The sequence below is a fragment of the Ambystoma mexicanum genome, chromosome 2p (assembly GCF_040938575.1).
Source record: "Ambystoma mexicanum isolate Mex_15411 chromosome 2p, UKY_AmexF1_1, whole genome shotgun sequence".
Classification (NCBI taxonomy): Eukaryota; Metazoa; Chordata; class Amphibia; order Caudata; family Ambystomatidae; genus Ambystoma; species Ambystoma mexicanum.
The window spans coordinates 175,536,255-175,557,049 of record NC_090923.1 but is presented as its reverse complement, the minus strand read 5'-3'; the positions used below and the strand labels follow the sequence as shown (position 1 = coordinate 175,557,049).

The following is a 20,795-nucleotide window of genomic DNA, read 5'->3' as shown; positions in this document are numbered from 1 at the left end:
AGCTAACAAGAACAAACAAGACTTCTCCCTGCTGAAGTGAATCCCAAATACCCTAGCATAGTTATCAAGCACTTCCAGGACTAGTGGCAGGTTATGTTGCGGGTTCCTAAAATGGAGCAATATATCATCCGCATATAATGATATCAAGTGACCAACTCCTCCCACCCATATGCCTGTGTCCAGAAACTCCTGCGGAAATATGACAGTAGACACCCCTGCCTTATGCCTCTCTGTATGTCCCAAGCCGCGGACACTTGCCTACCTGTTTTAACTTGTGCCACCGGCGAGGCGTTTAGTATCTTCACCCAGTTGAAGAACTGCTCCCCAAATCCAAATTCCCTCAGTACTGCAAACAACCACTCCCAGTACAACGAATCGAAACCTTCATCCAGCGACACCACCGTGTACTATTCATCGCAGTCAGCAGTCTGTGCCACTATGTGATGCAGTCTGCGCAAATTTAAGGCAGTGATGCGGCCCGGGATGAAACCATTCTGGTACCCATGTATCAATCCCCCAATCACTCTGTGGAGGCCCCCTGCTAATATCGTCAAGGAAAAGGTCAAAGTGGTCATACAGGGGTCTAGTAAAACCAGCTGTACAGTCAAATGTCTTTGACTGGCATGTCAATGGAAAGCTAAGGGAGACGAATCCTGCATAGTAAGAAAGGAGAAGGAACTGTGAGGTTGGCAAGAGTGAACCCAACGGAGGGATGCCAACAAAAAGGGGCGAAGCATGATGCCCCAATGAACATTGTGTTGACAAGAGTGAACCCGACAGAGGAATGTCCACAATGGATTGTTTAAAAGGACATTAAGACTGGTGAATGCGAAAGGTGAAAATATTTTGGAGTAAAAGCCATGGTGAACCCAGAGGCAAACAGTTGAAACGGGTCTGAGCCCGGAAGAGGGGGATGCAGATGTGAAAACCTGCCACCTAGCGATACGGGAATATAACCGATGAAATCCCTTTGAATACAAGCCATGGTGAACCTAACGGAGGGAGCCGACATTCGAGAGGGGTCTGAGCCGGGAAGAGGGGGAGTCGGGGGAATCATCACCCTAAGTGCAATCAGAAGGGAACTTTTTGCATGTTATTTTGAATGTATCAGGCTCTCGGAAGCAAGAGACTTAACCACCAAAGGTCCTGATATCGCTAGGAACTTTTGTGGAGCTGAGCCCCGAAGAGGGGGATCCAGGGGTGAAAAGTCATCACCAAAACGTACATAAGGAAAGATACTTTCTGTTTGTTATTTTTAACACATCAGGTCCTCAGAGGCAAGGGACTTTTTGTAGAAAAAGAGACTTGACCACTGGGGGTCCTGATATCTGAGAACGGAACTGTAGTCTTGTGCTGGGGAATTCGAGCGTGTGCTATGCTCCCGAGTCCCGCCTTGTCGCCTTTGCTCAAAACGTGGGGAAGGGAGACCCTGGCTACCACATCCTGACTTATCATTTCTTTCCTTCTTTTCTTTCTTTCTTTCCCTATCCCAAGTTTTTTTGTATTTAGTTGTAAGGATTGGCAATAGGCCTTTTCTTAGTATAGGCCCTTTTATTTTACAAGACGCCACTAGGACTGCCCTATTATTATTTGATGGTTATAGCTTGCACCCATCTTAGATTTATGTTTAGTTTAGGCGTTTTTCCAACCTACCTATATGGTTTAATAAACACCCATGAACTGTGATCACTTGTGTTTGTCTTTACTGTTGCCACCATGAGTTCCTTACACCAGGTATACCCTATCGTGAAAGCCAAGGAAATAAACAAAGTAATCACAAGTGCCTGAAAGAGATTGCTGAAGTGAAGCAGAAGAAAGCAATCTGTATGAACTATCAATAACTAGGAGTATACAATTGACCTGCAATTGGTTTTAAATATTGAGAGACTGACTAAGTACAAGTTGGCAAGCTGAGCAAGCTGGTGTCTTGGGGAAGGAGATTCCTAAGCCTAATTTTGAACTGTGGTTCTTTTCTTGGGGGGAAAGGAACCTGAGCTCTCGTATTTAGATCTGTGCTGTCTTCATGGGGAAGGTAACCCTGAGATTCCTTTTGAGACTTTGCAGAACTGCCATGAACTTGGGGAAGGGGAGTTGGAAAGTAGGCCCAGAGCTAGAAGCAGCTCAGGACTTTATTTGGAACACTGGTTCTTTTGTTGCTGACATCCCTACACATTTTTTAGCTTTAGTTGTGAGGGCAAGTATAGGTTTTGGACACAGACAGACTTTTAAGTTGAACTGGACTGTCCTTAGTTTCTTTTGGTAGGGAAATCCCACCTTAGCATACAGCAAGAAAGTCCTTCAACCATCCTGACATTTAAGTTAATAAACTGTTTTTTCTGAACTTTGAATCTGTTGTCTGTGTCTTGCTTCATGATGCCTTCACTTGGGTTATGAAGCGACGAGAAACGGAAAGTTTGAGAGGGAGAGTACAGTGAGATACATTTAGCGTTAATGAAAGGCAAGACCATGGATGGACTTATAAAGGAGTTTCAGGAATTTAAAGAGAGCGAACTTCCTGAATAGCCAACCAGTGTGATTACGGTAAGCAAAGGTGGGGTTGGTTGAAAAGGGTGCATGTCGCAAAGTTTAGGCTTTTGAAAAAGGAAGCAAAAAAGAGGTAGACCCGGGGTATAGGCTCACACAGTAATCCAGTATACAGAGCACAAGAGTAGAGCTAAGTTATATGGTGTGTGAGTGGATTTTTCTAATGATCAGATTTTCAGCGGTTGCTGTCCAAGAGAACCCCAAGGTTGCAAACCAGGGGTGAGAGGTGAGGCGGTTAAGGGGGAACTAGAGGGGAGGGTGGAGTTACTGTTGGAGGCAGGGAGAAAGAGGACTTGCATCTTTAAATAGCTTAGCATGAAGCAGTGCAGTGACATCCAGTAGTGAACGGGGCGGTTAAGCAGCTGGTAATTTATTCAGAGACTGCAGATGTTTCGTCTGGGAAGGAGACCAGTATCTTAATTGTTGAAAGGAAAACAGCAACCTCCAGCTAATCTATTGAAGCTAGATTCCCAAAAGGATGACATGGACAACCAGATATTGTGGATGTTTCGGTAATGTGCTACACGCCATACATAAAACACCTTAGAGTGTGCTGCAACACCGGAGTGCCACGTAAAATCTGTGAAAGCTAACTGGCAATATGATGGAAGCATCACAAAAGATCACTGATCATGAACATCGAGAAAAGAGAACAAATTTGAAGGAAGCATAGATGTTAGATGATTTCCTGTCTACACAAGAATTATCATGAACTCATCCAACAAGAGGGCCTTTGTTCAAGAAGGTACGACCACCACTCGAGTGGACTTTAAATTGGCTACCGACTAACAGACCGATTTTAGTGACAGTGATCTCATGGTAGGTAGGTGCAGCGTGCCAGATTGATCTTTGTATTGAATAGCAGATCTTACATTTTTGCCATTGTATTATTGGAAACCAATGTAGGGCCTTGAAATGAATCGAAGTGCTGCTAGTCCCAAGATAGACACACCTGTGGCTACCTGGACACCGGGGAAGACAGCAGCAGCAGTGGCGTAGCTCATGCCACGTAGCGCGACAGTGTGGCATTCATCCCACCAGTGCCCGGACTGGAGCTCCAGGTGACAAGGCGCGATGTCCTCAGTGCTGCAGGAGGAAAGTAGAGAGACGCTGGCAGAGATGTGCTGCAGGAGCGTAGAGGAAATGCCGTACCATTTTCCTTCAACAGCGTCAGCACAAATCCAGAAGGTTTGGCATACATTCGAACCTGTTGGGAGGACCTGGGTTCAAATCCTGATACAGAAAGTCAGGACACTTAAATGAATAAAGTAAGACCTGACCACCAAAGACTGGACGAATAATACTTTGATGGGGTCAAGATAAAATATGAATAAAAGAAAATGAAGAAAGTGAAACATGCTTAAAACAACAGAGATTCAAACTGGCCAATCAAGAGAGAGAGCCTTACACAGGTGGACCAGAGTGGAAATACCCTGCCACCAAATCCTGTAAGCAGGGCTTTACACCAATCAGCATCCAACAGAATGAAAAGTCTAGCTACAAAAACAGAGGCAGCTCACTTTGAACTTATCTCAGTCAGGGACAGGTCCCTGTACTTTTCTTATTTTCTTCAGACGCTGGTGCATGAAGAGGAGCTGTACCCTGAAGGTGGAGGAGTTGTCGCCTGGGTGCAGGAGCCTGGACTACCCTGGAGCACTGCCTGTCTAGAAGCTGCCTGAAGAGCCTGGAGGAAACTGATTGACCCAGGAGGGAGAAGGAAAGTATGCCTGTACCACCAATTAAGTCAAAAAGGAGGAAAAACTGCCCGCCTGTGAAGCCTGGGAGAAGGCCAAGGAAATATCTTGCTAAGAACTTGGTAGAACAACGAGAAAAAAGCAGGACCTCCAAACAGAAAAGGGACCAACCAAGACCCCAGAGAGAGAAGAGGGTTTAAAGTAAAGATCCCCTGAACAGGAGAGGAACAAAATTCCAGTTCCACTGAACATGCGAGGGGCAAAGAGAGAGAAAGAAGGTAAAGAAGATACACTCCTAAAGGAAAGAGGAGCAACGTCAAGTCCCCTGAGGGGGAGAGGGGCAAAGCAAAAGGAAAGAGAAAATCCCTGCAGATAAGGGGTGTGTATCAGCCACTTTTACTCCCTAGAAATAGGTAAATACTCAAAGAAAATAAAAATAAAAATATGTAGTAAAAATAGTGCCAACAAAGAATAGGAAACAAACATGTAAGACCTTGTGCCCCTTCTTTCACGCACAAATGTAAATTTGCCTGTCGCAACTAATCCTGAACTTAAAATAAAGGTTTACTGAACCAAATGTTCCTGAAAATTGAGCTGTCAGAATAGCTAAATCAAATGGTGCAAGACTTAAAGCCTCGAGTGGAAACATGGGTATGTTTGGACCAGTAGTGCATGTAGTACCACAGGAAGAAACTACTATTGTTACTGCCTGATTAGAAGTAGTAAACCTGTGTCTTTTAATGTGTATGAAAACTAGGTGCAAAGGAATAATTTTTACAAAAACATTTCCGTTTTGCAGTTAAAACATATTTTTTATTTGCTTATAAAATACTCCCATTTGGAATTGGAATTACATTTTTACTCCGTAAAAATAATTGTACACCCAACTTGAAAAAATAGGGATTAAAATACAATGCCCCACAAAGGGGAGAAGAGACAGAAGCGAGAGAGACTGACAAGAACCCTTGGAATAAGACTGGGGAAGATCAAACCCCCTGAAAGGAAGACAGGGGTAAAGTCAAATAGAGAAAGAAGGAGAACAGAGCCCCAACAGGAGTTAATACATAAAGACCTTTGAAAGCGGGAGAGGGACAGAAGTTAAAGGCTGGGGAAGAAACAGAAAATCGCAGAACCCCAACAGGAGGTTGGGGCAACATAGCGAAAAAACCAAAATAGATTGAGAGAGAGGGATGAATCACCCAGAGGACTGAGATAAAGAGCCAAAGCACAGAATCCAGCCGTTACCTCAGTTCTATGTGATATTTTCACTTTTTGAAGGCTGCATACCAAAAAGACTGATTGATGTTGGCTGATTTTGGGTGCCCCTCAAAAAGCAGAAATACCACTATCAGGGGGCAGGCCCTGGGGTTATGTGGAAAGGGTCCAGGTGTGGGCCTCAGACATGGCTCAGCAACAAACACCAAAAAGAAACACACACGGGAAAAGAATCCAGCCTTATAAAAGGCTTGTGTGCCCTTTCTGCAGGAAAAGGAGCCTACAGACTACCTCTCCAAGCAGACACGGGCCAAGAACTACAAAACCTCACCCACGTTGGGTGGGGGATACGCGCGCATGCGCACGCAAGCAGAACCACGGGGCTTGTGCTCAGACGTCCAACTGAAGCAGACGTGTTTCCCGGAGCTCTGAGCAAGGGGAGCAGCACGAGAGGCTACACCCCAGACGACCTTCCTCCAGGTCCCTTGCATGCCCAAGCTAAGTAGCGCCAGCGCTGGGGAGCTTAAACAAGTGTTGGGAAAGACGCGCACAGTGCAGCAAAGCCGCTTTGAGGAGCGAATACGCAGGAAGCTTTCCAAGCTGTCAGGGGCACATGCAGGGGGTGTCAACCATATCCTCGAGTCCCCCCTGCTCCAGAGAAGCTAAGTCGTTCACGCAATAGCGTTCCTAACCACAAACTAATATCACGCGAGGGGGCATCCAGGGATGCAACAACTCCTAGAGCAGTGCATGTTATTTGCCTATACAATTATCCACGTGTGCTGCCTAAAGGAAACCGCGACTAGCATAGCGTGACTTGTACTGGAGTCGCAACCTCGCCATGTGCGGCTATTAGCACATCAAAGACCCATACTACGATGTGTGATTTTTAAACACATGAATCCCCGTTTACCGCAAAGCCACGTGCGGCTATTTTACTGCATAAACGGAGTTTAAACCATCAAAGGGGGCATGCAAACTGATACTAACAAAGCCTGAGACAAGTGGGCTTGCATGGGGAGGCGTCACTAATTCCTATTCATGAACAGTGTTGTGTGTGTGAGGAAACGCCCACAGAATAGTAACTCATGCTCTCTTTGCAGCATTTGAAGTACTCCTGATACCGGACCCGAAAGTGCGCAGGCAGGAGGCCAGCACTCACCCCAGAGATAAGTCTCTCTTTGGCTCGCTTTTGAGCTGGGTTGTATTATGTGCATGCAGTACATGGTATCTCTAGTTGAGTGTTTAATTGTCAATTGTTGTATTTATCACATGTTCCATTGCCTGTCCACCGCCCCTCTCCTGACTCTCTTTCCGGTTACCCTAAACACCAGTTCCTGTCCAACCAACGGTTCCCTAACCCATCTTTCCCCGCCGGGGTCTCGGAGGCCTGTGTAAGTTTTACCTTGCAGGCGCCCAGAACGCAGAGGGGGTGGTTGGTTGGTGCCACTCCTGCGCCTGGAGACCAGAGCTGTGACAACCACATTCCGCTGAGGGGGGGTGTCACCCCCCCAAACTTCCACGCACGCCGTCTCTCTGACCACCCCTTACCCCACCCTCTCCCACACTGGTGTGATGTCTTAGAAGTCAGAGATTTCACCCCCAAGACTCCTTGCCTCAACCGCTTACTCCCCGCCACCTTCCGCCCCTAATCATTCCCCCTCAAACTCCCACCACATACACACAGACACAAACCGTCCCCTTCTCCCTCACCACACAGCATACGGACACACACACACACAAACACACACAAACACCAACACTCACAAAACCACTCACCTGGTACTCCCGTGACTCCTCTTACGGGCCTGCCGTGCCTGTTAGATCCTGCGCGCACTTGTATGTGCCATGGGCATGACAGTTCGCTTTAAAAAGACTGCTCCGCATTCCATACTGTTCCCTCACCGAAGAGGCCCAGCACCTGGACGGCAACTACAGGTCTCAGTTTGAGTTCTTCGCATAAGTGGCCCTGTTGGTTGTCTACCCAACTAAACCCTAAGAGAAGACCTCTTTGAATTGCTGGAATTTCTTAATTCATGAAAGGACTTTAAGTTGGATATTTTACCCTCAACTGTTTCCACTCGAGGCTTTAAGTCTTGCACCATTTGATTTAGCTATTCTGACAGCTCAATTTTCAGGAACATTTGGTTCAGTAAACCTTTATTTTAAGTTCAGGATTAGTTGCGACAGGCAAATTTACATTAGGGTTTTTAGTACTCTGAGCACCTTTTTACGTCATAGGTGAAGTGCACCTTAAGTTTTCCTTATTTATACAGAGAGGAATTTTGAAGTCACCTATGTTTGAACACTTTGCTCTATTTCTTAAACCTTGGTTTTCTTACACCCGCTTAATAAAGAGTGCTCTTTTAAAAGACCCCAATTCTGGTCATCACAGCTTTTAGAAATGCTTTCATATTATTTAAATTCCATAAATAATGATCCATGTTGCCTTATTCAGAATCAATTGCAGTTTATGGCTCATCACAAAAGGTGTTAACCTGCTAGGCTACAGACTCCTTCATTACATTAACCAAGCTCACACAAGCACCTAGATCCAACAGTTGGTAGTAGAAACTATACAATTATTATTATTTAAAATAAGAACACTTGAATTGAACACTTGTCAACCATCTAGTCGCCAATTCACTGTATCACATTTCATCACCAATGGAAGATAGAGAGGCCAAGTTGGCTATTTGAGCTCACCTTTATGACCTACAGCTGAACTGGATACAATAGTCCACTCAGCTATCTTAAGCTGAAACACAAATCTCACCCACATCTTCGTGTGTGCTGTTACTGAATAATGCAGATGTGAAGTAAGGGTTGCGTGTTAAATACAAGCCTAAGCAGTAAACACAAGCTCCCATTATCATTGGGACCTCTTTGCAACTGTATTGACTTCACCCTGCTTCAGTATTCATCACTGTGAACTTGTACATCCCAGGCTTTCAGTGCAATATTTTATGTACTATAGGCTCCTCTGTTTTCCTAGTCCAAGGTGCCCCTTACTTCATGGGATGTTGGCATCTTCAGACCCGATGACCGGGACAACATCCCATTAAGTATGAGAAAAGCGGTAATGGGTGTGGAAGATTGTAAAGGTGAATTACCATAGGCATCCAAGAGCTCCATTCCCCATATTTCATGTGATGCTAGCATCTTCGAAGCCAAGACTGGAGTGAAATCCATGAAGTATTAGGACAGTGGGGCAAGAATAAAGAAGGTAATCACTGCAGTGACTACTTTATTCATGTCCAAGATCCTGCTTTACCCACGCGTAATGGGATGTTTTGCAGTCTCTGCACCGAGAATAATTAAATACTATAAAGTATTGGAAAATGTGGGACAGGACATAGTTGTATCTGGTAGCACAAACATAAAAAGATGATTATGCGCAAGGAAAGAGGAAAGACCTGTACTACCTCCTCTTGGGTGGGTGAGTCGGTCAAATGGTGCAAGGCTTCCAGTTTATCCAAGACATTTCCTTCTAGCTCAGTGAGGACAGGTTTTCTCTTCAGCCAGGTTTCCACATTCCCAAAATTGTCAAGCTCAGCTCTACATGTCTTCCTTTGTGATATCCATGCGCGGCAGTCACCAATGACATAAGTCGTTTCTGCTACTTCTTCCTGCATCTGGCTGGGCTCCCGTTCTGTAGGGAGCACTGCCTCACACACAGGCCCCTGGAATGCTCTCCTCTGCCTGGTTTCTGGAGCGTGGGTGATTTGGACGCCATTGAAAAGTGCCTTCTCCATCAGTGGTGCCATAATTATCCGTCGCCTGGATTTCGGTGGGCCGAATGTCCTGGCTGCAATCTTGTAGAAGTAGGTCTGTGCCAAATCTCTTTCCTTGTACTGTTTGGCCAGGTTTTCTGAAGGCAAATCCGATTTGCTTCTGCCATCTTGGAAGGAAACTTCCTTCATCATGTTTAAGTCTAAAAAAAAAAAAAAAAAGAAAGAATGAAAAAACAGTAATTATGGTTTTGAAAAACATGTTTCTGCTTTTGTATTTGCATAACAACTAAAGTATCACATCTAGAAAAAAAAGATTAATTCAAATGAAAACCAAATGTATTTTGAGAATCACATGCTTTGACGCCACAAAATGTAAAATGTTCTATTTCAGTGGATTTTAAAAATATATTGTTAGGATTCCAAGATGGCCGCTGAAGAATAAGGGTGTATTCTCTCGAGCTCCCGGCCGGGCCGAAGAAAAGAGTATAATAAAGGAAGGAAGAGATGAAGGCTGTCCTGTAACTGGGACACTGTAATTGCATATGCTTCGTGGACAAGTAGCAGAAGGTGCCCGCACTGCAGTCGGAAATAATACTGGCGTTCTGAACGGAGGCTAGCAAGCTGACGGCGACCGTGTATCGGGTCGGGAGAACCACATGTGGAGCTGCGGCGGGGAGCGGAACCTGATGGAGGTAGCGCAGAAGACAGCTAGCCGAGAATACTCCAACCCCTAGGCAGTGGAGTTCCCCCCCCCCCGGCTGAAGAGGAGGGAAGAAAAGGCAGCCTCGCTCCACGCTTGGAGTCGTCCAGCCGCCAAAGGAACCCCTGCAAGCTGAGCAAGTCAGGACGGAGACCCTCAACCTAAGACCCAGGCACACAAGGTGAGAGGCGGCAGACGTGCACAGCGAGGCACTGGTGAGAGGAGGCGCACCAGGTCAGGGAGGAGAAGCATCAGGACCCCCGGATATGACCGGAGCCTGAAGGGAGGACGCGTCAAGTCCAGGCAATAAGTACGCGGGCTGGCCGCACTGCAGGTAGGATCCGCTGGAGTGGCCTGAAGAATTGGATTGGCAAACAAAGGATCTCAAGATAGTAGGCAATGAAGGCGATCAGCCCTTAGCACTCTCAATACAACAGAGCTTAATGGGGCTTCAGGCTACATAAAAATGACAAGGAGACACCCCAGAGCTGGCTCCACATAAAGACCAAGGTCCGAGGGATACCAAGAAAATCTAGGCTAGCGAAAGGGGTTGCTTGTTGGTACTGCACCACCCTGAATTTATTGGCAACAAGCATAACATGGCGGATGTGCAAGCTGGGAAGAGAATTTAGGGCAAACATGAACCCTGGTGGCCACTGAGGAGAAAGATCAGAAAGTAGGGTAAGCATGTCCTGGATGACAAAGTGCTAAGGGGGCAGTTATAGGAGAAGATAAGGGAGAGCAGTGACATGTCCCCTGAGTGTTGCTGTCTTGTGGAAGAGGCCAAGGAGGTTGCCAAGACAAAATTGATGGGAAATCACCTGGAGCACACAAGAAGATACGCAAGAGCAGGAGTACAGACCAATATGCAGATGCCAGGCCCAAAGGGGAAGCAGACCCTGGACCCCGCAGTCTTTGAAGAAAAGTAGCAAGAAAAGTCAGCTGGAAAAATTTTGGCTATGGGTTCCCACAGAGACGGGGCTAGAAGAATCTGGTCAAGTACATAAGGATGAAGAGGATATACAGGCGACTCCGCAATGGTCCTAAACAAAGACGACCTGCAAAAGTGCCTGCTGGGCATGGAAGAGAGGATCACAGACTCCTTCCAGCAGCAAATAAGGAGTCTGAAAAAAGACCTGAAAAACTCACTAAAAGAAATTAGAGATGATATCAATGTCTTGAGGAGCAGGGTAGATGAAGCTGAATAAGGTATGTCAGAAATGGAAAAGGAGGTGCGTCAGAACTCTGAACTATTGGAGCAGATAGCCTCTGCCACACAAAACCTAGAAATTCAAGCAGAGGATTTAGAAAGTCGCTCAAGACGTTTGAATATAAGGATTAAGGTTTTGGTGGAGGGGACCCCAGATGCGGACCTGAAATCTGTAATGCAGCACTGCTTTGCCACCCTGTTGAAGAATAGCACCCCTGAGGAGATCCGTATCGAATGCATATATAGAGTGGGCCCGAAGAGGAGCAGAGAAGGGAATAGGCCCAGGATCGTCCTTGGGCCCTAGCATCCTACGAGGAGAAGGAGAGAATTTTAAGGGCCGCAAGAGGGCCAGATACAATCATGATCAATGGCTCAGAAGAAAGTCAAATTAAGATCTGGCTGCATCCACCCTGCAGAAAAGGAGAGTGATGTGACCAGTGACAATGAAACTCCAGGAAATAAAAGTCCCCTATAAATGGACATTCCCCTTTGGCTTGTTGTTCCCTTGGGGTGGGAGACAGAAGAGAGTAACCACATGCGATGAGGGATTGGCTGTCCATGGGATGGAACCGGAAGACGCAGCCTCAGGGGAGATTCAGTGATACACAATGGAGGCTGCCAAAGCCCTGGGAATGGTCATTGGCACAGAGGAAGAGAGGAGAGAAATTGAAAGGCCCTAGACCAAAAAAATTAAGGGGTAGATCTATACAACCTTGGGACAAGAAGCAACGAAAGGTCAACCTGAGAGGAGTGGGGCATATATAAATGGACAACTTAAAGTCCAACGACGATGAGCCCTGATCATGGTAGCCCAGTTGGGAGGGAAGAGGCACCACTTGGAATCTTAGAAGGTCAGGTTAACCTTAGGGTCCGGGAGAAAGATGGGTCGGTGCCCACATGTTGGGAAGTATTCTCGGATACCGAGTCATACTTGGTGGGAACCAGGTTATACATGCTTCTCGCATGTGCACCCCACATACTCTAAAATAGATTACGCCTGGGGGACCCCTGAAATACTTGGCTCCTTAAATATAGAACTCGACCCGATCTCCCCATCGGACCAAGCACTGATGAAGATATATCTAGAGGGGCTAAAGTCAAGCAATCCACTATGGATGTAGAGGTTCCCAGGGGAACTTGTGAGCGACCCAGTAATACGGGAGACAGTGAGGGGGAAAATAGCAGAATACTTTGATCGGAACGACACAAATGAGGTTTCACTGAGATGTGTATTGGATGCCTTCAAGGCGGTAGTGTTAGGGTGAATTCTCATTCCATGGCTATTTTCCCTTACCTATAGAGTCCCCAAGCAGCTTTGCTGGATTTGAAGGGTTTGTTTTTTTCTCCTGCTAAGAGTGAGACTCTTTTTCCCACTCTTAGACATGTTTGCTATGTGTGTACTAGGCTATTTGTTTTGTGTTTAATGTCTATGGGGTTTATCTCACCCTCATAGGAACCAACTTTATACACATGTGTTACACAGCACCATCTGTGCAGTAACACATGGGTGTCATAGCGACCCCCAAACATAGACTCCATACCCTGGGACTGACTACTATCTCCCAGGGCATGTAAAGTCCCCATTGACTTAACTAGTCAATCTGTATGAACAAAACCAGTACAACCCATCTTACTATGGAGGTACTGGCAAGGGTTAATAGTTTTTCCCTTACGTTCATTTTCGAGAGGGTACTGTACCGTCCCTCTCTCAAAAGTTTCTGGCTGGTGGCAGTGGTTACTACCAAAAATATTCGACCACAAATATTTCCCTATGTGATTTTCCCATTGTTTGAGGCTACGACATTTACTGACAGCCTCTAACATACCGCCGGTTTATTTTTATATTAACTTTACTCCGGTAGGTTTTATTTGCCAGAACTTTTATATAAATTCTTTCTCGTGTCTTTCTCTAAGATCCTAACCCAGGTCAGGGATCCTTTGTTCGTCCTTTTGGCGGGCTTCTGCCAAGAAGCCCTCATTTCGGCGCCACTGAGTCTGGGGTGGATCCATTGTGTGGGAGGGGGAGTAGGACCCCTGGACAGGGTTGCCTCAGCAACCCATGTCACACTCTGCCCTGATAGGCTGGAGGGTCTTCCGCCAGGATGACCACTCCACTGTGCGAGTGACAGCTAGGCTGTATGAATGGGGATATTTTTGCATAAAAGCAGGGTCCTGAGGATTGGAAGAGCAAGACGTCGCCACTGGAACTAAGGCTGAAGAGGAGAGAAGCCAAAGACATCTGCACCAACTGAACCACCGATGAAGCCCTGCTGCAGCGTCTCACCACTTTTCTCCACATGACGAGAGAAGATCTTCATTTGCAAGAGCCTTCTTCCCTTGAGCTGGTGGGGCCAACCAGTTTGCCAATCGCCTTCCCGGACCTGCCTTGGTCGAATCGCCAGTGCCCTGCACTCGGAGACCGGATAGCCAGGCACCCGTCCACCCGGACCGCGATTTAAAGGAGCATACCTTTTATTTAATTTGGCAGCACCACGGCTGGTTTCATCCCTGGGCAGTGCAGTAACTCGAACCTTCCTCCACGACGAGAGTCCCTCTTCCTCTGCTGGATCCCCCGAACTGCAGTAAATGGCAGGAACAACTGCCACCGCAGGAGCCTCTTCTACATTTGTTCCGCCAGGACTCCCTTTTCGTTTGGTAGCGCTAACATTTTCTTTCAACTTCAGCAACCACCTTTTCGAATCCTTTTACAAAGACTTGACTAAAGCTACAAGAACATTTTTCTCCTGGGTACTTTGCCCTGTACCACTGACTCTGGCACAGGCCTATTGACTCTGGCTGAATTTGTTACAACTGCGCTTATCTCCTAGAAATGAGTTGGTGCACCTAACTCTTATGACCACCTTTTCCTTCCCACTTTTTAAACTTATGAAGTGCCATTTTTCTCAGTTTTCACCTAAGTATTATACATGCTAAAGTACTGCCTTGTCTAAACGGGTTCAAACTTATTGGGAAGTGTTGCTCGGGTGCCTAAGAGTATATTCCGGCATAACTTGTCCTTTTCCCTCCCTTGTGAGAAATTGCAAGAGTGCCATTTGTGGTTGGTTTTCACTGTGCCGTTTTGCTCAGTTTTCACTCTTGCTCAAACTTGTCTACAATTTAACTAGGGAGTTGTGTATACTTTTCTTGACTGATTTTAACTTGCTTTAATAACTGTGATTTATGTGTTGAACTAGAAATGTGTAAAATACATATATATATTCTTTTTAAAACAAAGCTTTGGTCAGTGTTTCCTTGTACCACTGTATCGTAGTCCTATGGTGTAAACCCTGAATACTGTTAATCTCCCTCTTGAGATAAGTCTGACTGCTTAGCCACAAGTCACCAACTAAATCTTTGTGGTACAGACTGATACCAAAGGGGATTTATTGCTCATACCTGTAGTCTTAATCTTCTGTAGTGCTCCCCAAGGGAACTGCACAGGATTCTGCCTAACAGGTACTACAGGGAGAGTTGATTAAACTATAATCTCAGACGCAGAACGAAAAAGATAGACTAGAGAAAAAACTGGAGGCAGAGCTGAAACAGGCACAAAACACATTAGCAGGCCGTAAGAATAGGAAGAACTACAATAAAGTAAAGGAGGTGCAGAGACAGCTACGACTAATGAACACATCGAAGGCAGAGAGCGCCTTGTTGAGGCTCAAACAGCGATACTATGTAGGTGCCAATAAGGCGTACAAAATGTTAGCCAGGCTTCTGAAGCAGCAGTAGGGACAGCGGCATATAGAGGGAATAAAACAAGCAGATGGCTCATGAACAACTGAATCGGATGGGATTACTCAAGCCTTCATACCACACTATAAGGAGCTCTACTCCACACGGAACCCAGAATTATAAAAAATATGGACATTCTTGGATGGGATAGAGCTGCCCGAGATTAAGGCAGAAGAGAGGGATAGCCTGGAAAGGGAAATTACGGAGGATGAAGTGGAAAGGGCAATTAAAACCCTGCAAAGTATTAAGTCGCCATTCTACAAAGTGTTCTGTAAAGAAGTTAAAGGCTTCCTAGCAAGACTGTTCAACACATTTAGGAATGGGGAAGGAGTGACTAGCTCCATAACGGAGGCAAAGGTGGTTCTGTTCGAGAAGCCAAATAAGGACCGCACAATCTGTGGGTCATACAGGCCTATCGCACTACTGAATATAGATGTCAAATTATATATCAGGATATTGGCGGGTAGAGTAAAGGAGGTTCACCCTGAGGTCAAAGGGCAAGATCAATCAGGTTTTATAAAGGGAAGGCAAACACAGGATAATACTAGAAGGGTGATCCATCTATTAGAAGAATTAGAGGTAAATCAAATACCAGCCACTCATCTCATTGGACACTGAGAAAGCTTTTGATAGTGTGGAGTGGCCGTACCTGTTTCAGATGATAGAACTAATGGGCTTTGGGCCGAAATATATGCAAATGGTAGGGGCAAACTATAGCAACCCATTGATTCGCTTAGTGATAAACAATCAGGTCTCAGAAACAATACGTATAGAACACCCCCTGTTGCTGCATCTGTACACTATTTATTCAGAACCGCTGTTAGCAGCAATTAGACAGAATCTGTCCATCAAGGCAGTTCCATTCGGTGGGGAAAACACATAAAACAGCTGCTTACGCAGGTGATATGCTACTAACAGTAGTTGAACCTGATGTCTATCCCAGCTCTAGTATCTATTCTTAAATAACAAGAAGGGCTGTTGGGCTTAAAAATAAATATGGGGAAATCGGAAATGTAAGACCTGGGACTCTCGAAGGAACAGGCCAAACAGAGGATAACTCCCCATTTCGCGTAGCAGGGGGTAGCCCAACATACCTAGGCATAAAACTGACAAACAAGGTAGCAGCGCTTTATAAAGCAAACTTCCTGGATCTAATTAAACAAACACAAACAGATTTTGCTAAATGGTCCCTGATGCAGATCTCCTGGTTGGGGCGCATAAACACAGTGAAGATGGTGACCCTCCCGAGGGTATTTTATAGATTCCACACGCTGCCAATTGCGATCCCGAACGCTTTCTTCGAAGAAACAAATGCACTATGTTCAAAATATATATGGCAGAATAAATGCCGAAGAGTAGCATTGGATTTATTGAGGTCTCCTGGGAAGCGTTCCGCTTCAAGGACTTGGAGCGGCCCGGCCAGGGGAGCAGCACGGGATCCCCTGCGGCGGCGGGGCTCAGCGGCTCTGAGGCGGGGCTGCGGTGGAGGAGCGCCGGAGCTGCCGGTCCCAGAGTGCTGGGGACGACCAGGGGGGCACGGAGCGGGCAGGCTGCGCAGCGTGCAGAGGAAAGGAGGTGCCCCCCCCCCTCCCGGGACTGCAGAGGGACTTCTGCCCTTGGGGCTGGCGGGCCCCTAAGGAGGAAGCATCAACTGCTGGCATCAGCGTCCTGCTGATAAGAGCGAGCAACGGGGTGGGAGCGTGGAGAAGGCCCGGCCAGGCAACAGGAGGAGAGAGTGGCGGAAGGGCCAGAAGATTTGGGGCAAGAGGACCACCCGGGCCCCGGACCCAGCTGGGGTTGGTGGTGCTCCTGGGGAGGCCCCTGCATTGAGATTTGGAGCAGCAGCGCCCAGGAAGCAGGGCAGTCATAGGAGACTGCGTAAAGGGGCCCAGGGGGGCCTCTCTACTGGAGGTCCCCGCTGGGGAAGGTGAGGAAGGCTATCCCCTACCGGCAGCCGACCACGGGAGTGGTCAGGGAGTTGCAGAGAGGCTGCTTGGAGAGGGCAGGTTAAGCCCCCCGGAAGTGGGGGGTGCCGGACATCAGCGCCTTAATCTGTCTGGGCCAACTGCACTACACAAAGGAGTAGGCACGCTCCAACAGGGACCCTGCGGCAGGCTTAGATGTCCTCCAGGGCTAAGGGAAAAATGGCAAAGACCGGTCAGCAGGCAGGAGATCCTCTGGGTACCCTCCCCTCCATGTGGACTGCAATGGAAGCCAAGGAAACTAACAGAGGGGATAATGGGCAGCTGAAAGAGCGGCCGGCCCGGGATAGGACTGTGGACTCGGCGCATTTGGCAAGATAGGACCTTAGAGGTGAGATGCAGGTCCTGAGAGAGACTCTTGTTAAAACATTCCAGGACCAATTTCAGTTAATGAGAACTGACCTGAATGCTACGCTAGGAGAGTTGAAACATGAAATGGCCCAGCTAGGGGAAAGAATGGACCTACTGGAAAGAGGGTTGCAGGAGACAGAAAAGGACATAACGGCTAACGGTTTATCTCCAGCCACGAGGGAGGAGCTGGGCCGTGACTTCACAGAGGATGAAGTGAGGAACGCAATAGTTTGCTGCCCCGCAATAAGGCTCCTGGGCCGGACGGCTACTCTGCATCATTCTATAGGACCTTTACCCAGATTCTGGCCCCACACCTCACGCAGCTATTTAGCTCCTTGAGGGATTCGGGAAGAATCACCTCGACAATGGAGGAGGCTAAAATCACCCTCATCCGCAAGGATCCAGAGGATTGTGCCTCCTACAGGCCCATTGCACTTATCAATATAGATGCAAAATTATATACTAAGTTACTGGCTAAGCGGCTTGAGGGGTACCTTCCGGCTCTGATACACCTGGACCAAGCGGGTTTCGTCCTGGGGAGACAGACGTCGAATAATATCAGGCGGGTAGCCCACTTGGGAGAAAAGTCACAGAAAACGGCCACTCCGGTGCTGCTTCTAGCCCTGGACGCGGAAAAGGCGTTTGACCGGGTTGAGTGGACGTTTCTGTTCCAGGTCATGGAGAGGATGGGACTGGGTGCAGATTTCATTAGGATGGTCCGAGTCAACTACCAAAGCTCATCCACTCGCATAGTGGTTAACGGGGCCGCGTCGGATCCATTTAGCTTGAGGCGGGGGACCAAGCAAGGGTGCCCACTATCCCCCCTGCTATATGCAATCTACTTAGAACCTCTATTGCTAGGGATCCGGGAGGCAGCGCACGTCCGGGGCATACCGTTTGGGGGGGTCAGCACACAGTGGCGGCCTTTTCCAACGATATGCTTCTCATGCTTACCGACCCGAGGGGGTCCATTAAGGGGAGTATTGATCTTCCGTCTAAATTTGCAGAGGTGTCTGGCTTGCGAATAAACTGGCAGAAGTCGGACCTAATGAATCTGTCCTTGCCCTATGGGGAGGCTCAGGAGCTCAGGGAGGGAAGTCGCTTTAAGTGGAGTCCCAGAGGGATAAGATACCTAGGGGTAAAAATTACACCGGCCTTGGAGGGGTGGCACGGGGCCAACTATTCCCCCTTAATGAAAGCTATCAAAAAGGACCACTGTAAGTGGAGTGCCCTCAGAATCTCTTGGCTGGGGAGGGGAGCAGCGCTTAAAATGGTGATTCTCCCCAGGCTCCTTTACCTTTTTCAGGCAATCCCACTCCCAGTTCCCACTGGCTTTTTGAGAGAATTGGACAAGGCGGCGAAGGAATTCTTATGGGAGGGTAAGAGACCTCGTTTGTCTAGACGCCTGTTGGTGGTGGCGAGGGGGGACGGGAGTCTGGGGCTCGCCGACTTCCGCCGCTACTGCGAGGCAGCACAACTGCGAGTGATTAAAGAGTGGTTCTCGGAAGAGCACGTGAAAACAGTGGGCTCAAATGGACAGGGCAGTGGCCCGACATCATCTGGGCGAGGTCCTCTGACTTCCGCGCCACCTTAGACCACCCCATCTATACCTCAGCGTCATAACCAAGGGCTTTTGACGGACATTTGGGATGGGGCAGTAAAATCTAGGGATCACAACATTCCCCTCCCCCTTCACCCTGATCTTTCGAAACAGGGATTTTAGCCCAGGCCTGGAAAAAGGGGCTTTCAGGAAGTGGGAAGAAGGGGGATGCAGGGTTATTAGGGATACGTTTCGCGGACAGACAGTGAAATCGTACTCAGAATGCAAGAGTTTGACCTGGGGGAAGTGGAAAGGCATTGGTATTTTCAGATTAGACAGTGTGATGACCGAGGAGGTGAAGAACGCGGCCACACGAACCACCACTCAGTTTGAGAGGTTCCTCTTAACACATGAGGGGTCTAGGGGAATAATCTCAGATTTGTATAAACTCCTGGGAGATGCAGCCCCTAAAGCTAATTGGGCTTACATGGCAAGATGGGAGTAGCTTCTGGGGTCGAGAATAGAGAGGGAGGAGTGGGAGAGGCTGTGGAGGGGGCTTCCGAAGTGGGCAAGGGCAGCACAGTTACACGAAGCTTGGTATAAATATATTTTCGGTTGGCATTTTACCCCTGCCTGCATGCGATGTTTCCTACAACGTCCAAAGACTGCTAGAGGGGGTGTGGGGAGGAGGGGACTGCGGCTCGCATCTGGTAGGATTGCCCTAGACTTAGACATTTCTGGAGCAGTATCGCGCTGGCTCAGGAGCAGGCGTTTGGGGAGGGTGAGGGGCGAGATCCTCGGGCGGTCTTAATGGGGAGGTTACACTAGCCGCAATGTCCCTGATTGTCCAAAGATGGAAAGGGCCAGAGGTCCCGACGGAGCAGGACTGGATGCGGAAACTGGGAATTTGTGGCTTTGGAATGGGCCACGTATGCAGTTAATGGTAAACTGGAGCACTTTGCATCGGAGTGGGGAGAAACAGTGGGCCTCATTACACGGACGGCGGTAAGGAAATAACGTTACCGGTAAGTGAATACCGGTAACGCTAAATTTCCTATCCAATTACGACCCGGACTTGCCTCTATTAGCGCCATCGTTAAGTACGGTGGCACTAATAGCGGCAAGTCCGTGGGTGCGCGACCCCCAGGTCGGAAATAGCGGCATGCGATAGTAGCATCCCATCACAAGGTAGGCGGACATGGTAATAGCGGCATGGTAAAGACCCCAAAACACCCTACCTCCATGGCGCTAATACCGGCATCGCGAACCAGCCGTTAAGAGACCTGAGCAGTCCACCTGCCACAGGTGGACACATCCAGCACAGGCGTAGGGGATAGAGACTGTGGCAGCAGAAAAGGGCACACCACACCCCTTCCCACACAAAAATGCTTCCAATACTGCCCGCATTACATGGGCTGGAGGATGTGATTGTAGTGCGGCACCATCAACAACACGAAGCACAGAGGAGACACAGGAGGAGTGGGACAAGACAGGCGCAGCAAGCACCAGCAGGGCACCCAGAAATACCACAGAACCAGCAGGAAGAGGACAAGAAAAATGTGCATTGCCATACCTGCGCTGTGATGGAGCAGGCATCCGGCCTCTACAACACACAGCATCGATCCCTAAGCGTGCTGGGTGAAGCCCTCCTGTACGGCCATGACAAAGTGCCGAAGTAAACCATGACATGTGTGTTGCGCGACTGAAATTACATCAGGCGGAATGTGACTATGCCACCTGACATGCAAGCACAAGATGAGGATGATGTGGATGGTGATGAGGATGGCTCAAAAGGCCCGCAGGGACATGCAAGTGGCAATGTCCAGGCTGGACACAATGTGCGTCAGCATCTGATGCATCAGATTGCATGTCATACAAGGTGTGACTGTAATGGATAAAGATGGGTATTACTGCCCTGATGCATGTGGTCAGTCCCATAAAGAACCATCTCCCCAATACAGTACACACACACAATGATGAATACCAAGCCAGTGTAAACTTTCAAACAGTGTATTGTGAACAAAAGACAACAAAAAGTGCAGTGCCCCAACTGTGAAGACACCCTTACCCTCCTCCCCCCGCAACACTCC

At 47.8% G+C, this 20,795-nt stretch overlaps 1 protein-coding gene across 4 annotated transcripts in view; it reads right to left on the bottom strand.

Moving 5' to 3' along the window:
* The window catches only part of EFCAB12 (EF-hand calcium binding domain 12), a 921,238-nt gene that overhangs the window by 678,960 nt on the left and 221,483 nt on the right, over positions 1-20,795 (bottom strand). For all 4 annotated transcript variants that reach the window (XM_069643454.1, XM_069643453.1, XM_069643455.1 and 1 more), the window contains one exon: positions 8,879-9,387. In XM_069643454.1, coding sequence (XP_069499555.1) covers positions 8,879-9,387 — 509 coding nt within the window. The remainder of the gene's footprint in view (positions 1-8,878; positions 9,388-20,795) is intronic.